The sequence below is a fragment of the Nuphar pumila genome, chromosome 5, assembly GCF_984573655.1.
Source record: "Nuphar pumila chromosome 5, dmNupPumi1.hap1.1, whole genome shotgun sequence".
In the NCBI taxonomy this organism is placed as follows: domain Eukaryota; kingdom Viridiplantae; phylum Streptophyta; class Magnoliopsida; order Nymphaeales; family Nymphaeaceae; genus Nuphar; species Nuphar pumila.
The window spans coordinates 128,746,538-128,752,099 of NC_143253.1; the positions used below are offsets into that span (position 1 = coordinate 128,746,538).

At 39.3% G+C, this 5,562-nt stretch overlaps 1 protein-coding gene across 1 annotated transcript; it reads left to right on the forward strand.

Annotated features, from left to right (window-relative positions):
• The first annotated feature begins 275 nt into the window (after window positions 1–275).
• Window positions 276–632, forward strand: LOC149838666 (calmodulin-binding protein 25-like). Its single transcript, XM_090008291.1, has one exon. It carries the CDS (start codon window positions 276–278, stop codon window positions 630–632), a length of 357 nt encoding a protein of 118 aa, XP_089864417.1.
• The last annotated feature ends 4,930 nt before the right edge of the window (window positions 633–5,562 follow it).

The following is a 5,562-nucleotide window of genomic DNA, read 5'->3' on the forward strand; positions in this document are numbered from 1 at the left end:
AATTAGCGAGAGAATTTTGCTGTCCCTAATCCGTCGCTAATTAGCGATTGATTAGGACGAAAAAATTCCCTCGCTAATTTTCGATTTAAACCGTCCCACCTAAAGCACAAAATTTTCCCTCCCCCGTTCAAACTCTGAAATACAGTATACTTATCAGGAAGGAAGCATAGGTGCATTGGTTCTCCAATCGCTAATTTAACTAAATTTTGAGATTTTTTTTAGAACTCGGGCCATGAAGTTTCTGACAGGAAAGGAAAGGAAGAGAGAAGAAATCAATGACGTCCCAAAATTGTTCAAGCCTCGACACGTGGGCCTTCCGACCTTCGCTAACCGTCGATTCCTGGTTCTCGGACGCATTCATGAGCCGTGAGACTGACACCCTCACTCGGGCGCTCCAGCTTGAAATCTGCAACTCCGACTCCCTCACCTCCCTTCCCAAGCCGAACGCCCTCACCACCACGAGTGGCACCAGCTCTGAGACAGACGGCCCCCTCCTCCCTCCCGCTCGTTGGACCACCGTCGCCCCTCTGCCCACCGGACGGATCTCCAAGAGGAAGTCCCGGGCGTCAAAGAAGACACTGACGATGTTCATCAATGTCGACCCCACCAATTTCCACCAGATGGTCCTCTGACCATCGACACGGAGCTTGTCAGTCTCCTTCCAGAGGGAGTCGTTCTCCCTCCCGATCGGCCACCGCGAGAGGCCGCCTGCAACTGCCTGCGTCCCTTCTCCCGCCGTGATTGGCTCACTGCGAAAGAGCGTCCTAACGCTAGAACGCGCCAGTTTTATGCAAAAAAAATTGCTCCCTGCCGGAGAACGCACCGGCAGAGAGTAGTTTTTTTTAATTTTTTTTTTAAAATTTAACGACGGATATTATCCATCGCTAATTTTAAATAGCGAAGGACTCGTGATGAATCATGTCTGTCGCTAATCCGTCGCAAATTACCGACGAAAGTGGTGGCGGATAAGTTCTGGCACTACTTAGTGTCGAAAAATTCGCGATGAAAGTTATCTGTCGCTACTCCACTACACCAAACCCCTCACGGCTAGATCAAGCAAATGGACCACGTCGAATGCATGTGCATAGTTAGATTGCAAAAAATACTATGAAATTATCTCTTCATATTAGTTTACATATTCTAGTTTCCTTATATATAGACTTTTTTTTATATTGCCCCCAATAAGACGGGTAGATGCATGGGATGAACCATTATATATATATATATATATATATATATATATATATATATATATATATAGTCTTTTATGACTTGAGCTACATCTCTTTCCATATTGGCTCCGATAAAACTAGTAGAAACATGGAAAGAATAATTTATTTATATATATAGTCTTTGATGACTTTTACTACATCTCTTTTTACATTGCCCCCAATAATATGGGTAGAAGCATGGTATATATATATATATAGTCACTAGAGTATGAGAACTAAAATGTGACAACTAGAAATATGGGCATTTTCAACACCTTTTTTTGCAAATCCAACCATGTAAATGTGCTTGGCGTGATAAATTTGCTAGGAGTCAACCATTGGATAGTGTATTTTTAAAGAAAAAAATGTGATTTTTGGATGCTTGAATATTTATGAAGATTATTAAAGAGAAAACAAAAAAAAATCATAAAAATTGTGGTTCACACATTAGTTCTTTTATTTCTTGTTCCCATAATCTAGTGTGTGTCTATATATATATATATATATATATATATATATATATATATATATATATATATATATATATATATATATATATATATATATATATATATATATATATATATATATATATATAAACTGAAATATGTAAACCAACAAAATATGTAAACCTGTATGCACGGAGATTTTCATAGGTTATTTTATTTTTTTCTAAAATTTCACCTTACATATGCGACCTAGATGCTTGGATCTATAGAAATAGACTCTTAGATCATCCGATTACGATGTGTATGAAGGATCTTTTAAGGCTTGAAAATCAACTATTTAAAATTTTCATAAATATTCAAGCATACAAAATCAAATTTTTTTATCCGATTACGATGATCCAATAATAGATTCCAAGTAAATTGACCACACCAAATTCATCTGTAGGGTTGGATTCACAAAAAACCCTGTGAAATCTCAATTCATACTAGCTTAGATATTTTTCTTGTTTACATATTTCAGTTTCTCTCTCTCTTTATATATTTATATGAAGTCATTGAAGACTATATATATATATAGTATTTGATGACTTCAACTACTATCTCCAATAAGATGGGTAGAAGCATAGGAAGAACCATTATATATATAAAAACTGAAATATGAGAACTAGAATACTATAACTAGAAATGTGAGCATTTTCATCACTTGTTTTGCAAATCTAACCATGTAGCATGCTTTATTTGCTAGGAATCAACCATTGGATAATGTATTTTCGATAAAAATGTGATTTTTGAATGCTTGAATATTCATGAAGATTATGAGTCATTGATTTTAAAAACATTAGAAGAATCATGTATATGCATCACAATGGGATGATTCAAGAGCAGGTTTTTATAAATCTAAGCATGTAGATCACATCCATGCAGTTAGATTGAAGAGAAAAGAACAAAAAATCTATGAAAACAATGGTTCACACGTTAATTCTCATATTTCCTGTTCTTATATTCTAGTGATTATATATATCCACATTGCCCCCCCTAATAAGACTGGTAGAAGCATGGGAAGAACCGTTAGAACACATTCCAGACTGGAGACCAGAAATTAATGGACCCAATCACACCAACCGCAAACACAAATCTAGAAGGTAACTGGAAGTTTCAGGAGATGAGGAACCTGCCTCGAAATGGGGCCCACGGACCCTCACAATTATTAATGAGGCCCCACCACAACATTACCATGATGTCATCAACAATCTTATTAGTAATTTACAAAAAGCTCCATTCTTATGAGATTTTGCAAATTGGATCCCGTCTTTTTTATTAACCCTTGCAAATTAGTTATTGAGGTTAACAGCGGTTTAAGGGCAGATAGTTTTACCACCCGCACAGGAGGACTACTTTACAAAATTCAAATAAAACAGGAATTAATTTGCAAAAGTGGGTAAAAAGACTTCTGCCCTCGTTGAGGTCCATCTTGCAAAAAAACAAATAAAGTAGGAACTGATTTGTAAAAAAAAAAAGAGAACACATTTCAGAGGGTAAAATAGTTGTTTTTGTGAATATATAACAATGGTTAATGTCTAACCGTGGTTAGCTTGATGCCAACCTAATGGAAGGACTATTTCGCAAAACATTGCAAAAGACTGGGATTAATTTGTAAAATCTCATAAGGCAAGGACTATTTTGTTAATCACTATTATAATATGAAAGGAGCTATTTTTTAAAAAAATGCCCTGTATTTTTTAATGGATCCGCTTGTCTGGTAGGAGCAGCTAGTGCACGTCACCTTGTGTTGAGACGTTGCAGGTTCAAAACCCAATGATAACTGTTAGGTCCCCGTTTAGATGGGGTCGTCCTTATCTTACAGGTATTCAGTACTGTTGGTTTGACACAGAAACGTGTATGATTGTCATCATTGTATTTATTGACCACTCATTTTGGGACACGTTGCTCTTCAATTTGACACATAATGAACATAGCCACATGCTCGGATCACCCGAAAAGGGTGGATATCATTGCTGAACTTGGGGCGTGCATATCCACCCTTTTCGCATGTATAGTATGGTGTGGCTGTGCATGCATTTACCTGTCAACATGATATGCATGCAAATTTCCACCGCTTTTAATTTATTTTAAAAAATTCTGAACATGCAGCTGCATTCTATATGGACAAAATTAGTGGGGTCCAGCTTTGGAATCATCCAGTCCCGACACGAAAGCAGGTTTTCTCAAGGGTTGAAAAATCAACACCACAATTTTTTTTAAATTCAAATGTTAAAAAATACAAAAAACAAAAGTTTTTGGTTGAAAAGACTTTTCTTTGGGCCAGATTCAAGCAAATGAGACGTCTCGCTTGGTGAAAAATGGCCAATATCACCGATGCACACCCACTCTTTTCTTATATAGAGTAAGGGGTAGGTGCGTTGCAGATTTAACCGTGAGCATCGTGTGCACACCTTTACTATTTTCTTTATTTTTAAACCATACAAATAATGTGTTTTACATGTCAAATTAGTAGGGATCAATGTTGTCGGTATCGGTACCCGCCCTGAATAGTTTGGCCACCGATTCATATGTATCGGTCGATACCGATACTCAAGTTAATCATTGTGTATCCGCAAAAAAATAATAATAAAATATTATGGTTCAATCGTAACATTGGACAGGATAGTAGGGACAGGAACTAAAAAGGGAAGTTTATACATGTTGGAGCAGGGTTAGTTAACCTGTTTTGCAAATCGTTTTAACAAGACTGCTCAACAGAGATGGCAAGAGCATCTCGGACAAGCTAATATTGGTACTGTTGATTTAACTAGATGAAACAATTCACTATAAGAAAAATGTTATTTAGCGACAAAAATTTATTATGGAAATAATCCATTGCAATGTTGCGACGGATTAGCGAGAAAAAACTATTCGTCCCCAAAAATGAAATTAGTTGCGAAATTTGCAACGAAAAAATTTTGTCGCAAACGCAGTCACAAATTTACGATGGACAAATTATGTTTCACACTCCAATGCAACTTCGCGACCGATGAACGACACCATTTTTTCGTCGTTACTCCGTCGCCAATTAGCGAGGATGTTTGCGACAAAAAAATTTTATCGCGAATTCGTTACTAAATTTCTCGTAAAACCCTAATGCAAGTCCCTTTTTATTTCTTTTTATCGTCCACCGCCCTTCACCCGTCGCCTGCCGCCCGTTGCTCGTCGCCCTTCACTCGTCGCCTGCCGCCCGTCGCCTGCCGCCCGTTGCTCGTCGCCCGCCGCCCGTCGATCACCGCCCTCTCCTTCACATCCTCCTTCCCTTACTTCATCTATTGCCACCGTGTGACGCCACTGCAGACCCCCGAGCACCGACGCCGCCCTGTGTCGTATGATGCCAATGATGACCCCCGATAATCCAGCGTCGCTCTGTGTCGTGTGACATCGATGACGACCCCCAATAATTTGACACCGCCGTGTGCCACCGCAGCCGATCCCCAAACATCGACGTCGTCGTGTGTCGATGACCCGACAACCCCCAAACAACTCGACTCGTTGACAACCTCTCGTGGTGCAATAGGGTCCGGACACGACGGGGCTCTCACCCTCTCCGGTGCCCCCTTCCAGTGGACTTGGGTCTAGTCCATCGATGAAGATGCTTCTACAGACTACAATTCGGTAGTGGAAGCCTACCGATTTGCTCGCCGTTACTAGGGGAATCCTTGTAAGTTTCTTTTCCTCGGCTTATTGATATGCTTAGACTCAACGCGTGGCCTCACCTGACCTGGGGTCGCTAAGTTGAAACGAGAAATCAACTTTAGAGTTCTAACAAACTTTCGATGCTTCATGCGAGCTGCAGCAATCCATCGCACATAGAGTGCACGACTATGGTAATCCACTGCTTGCCTCATTGCATCGTG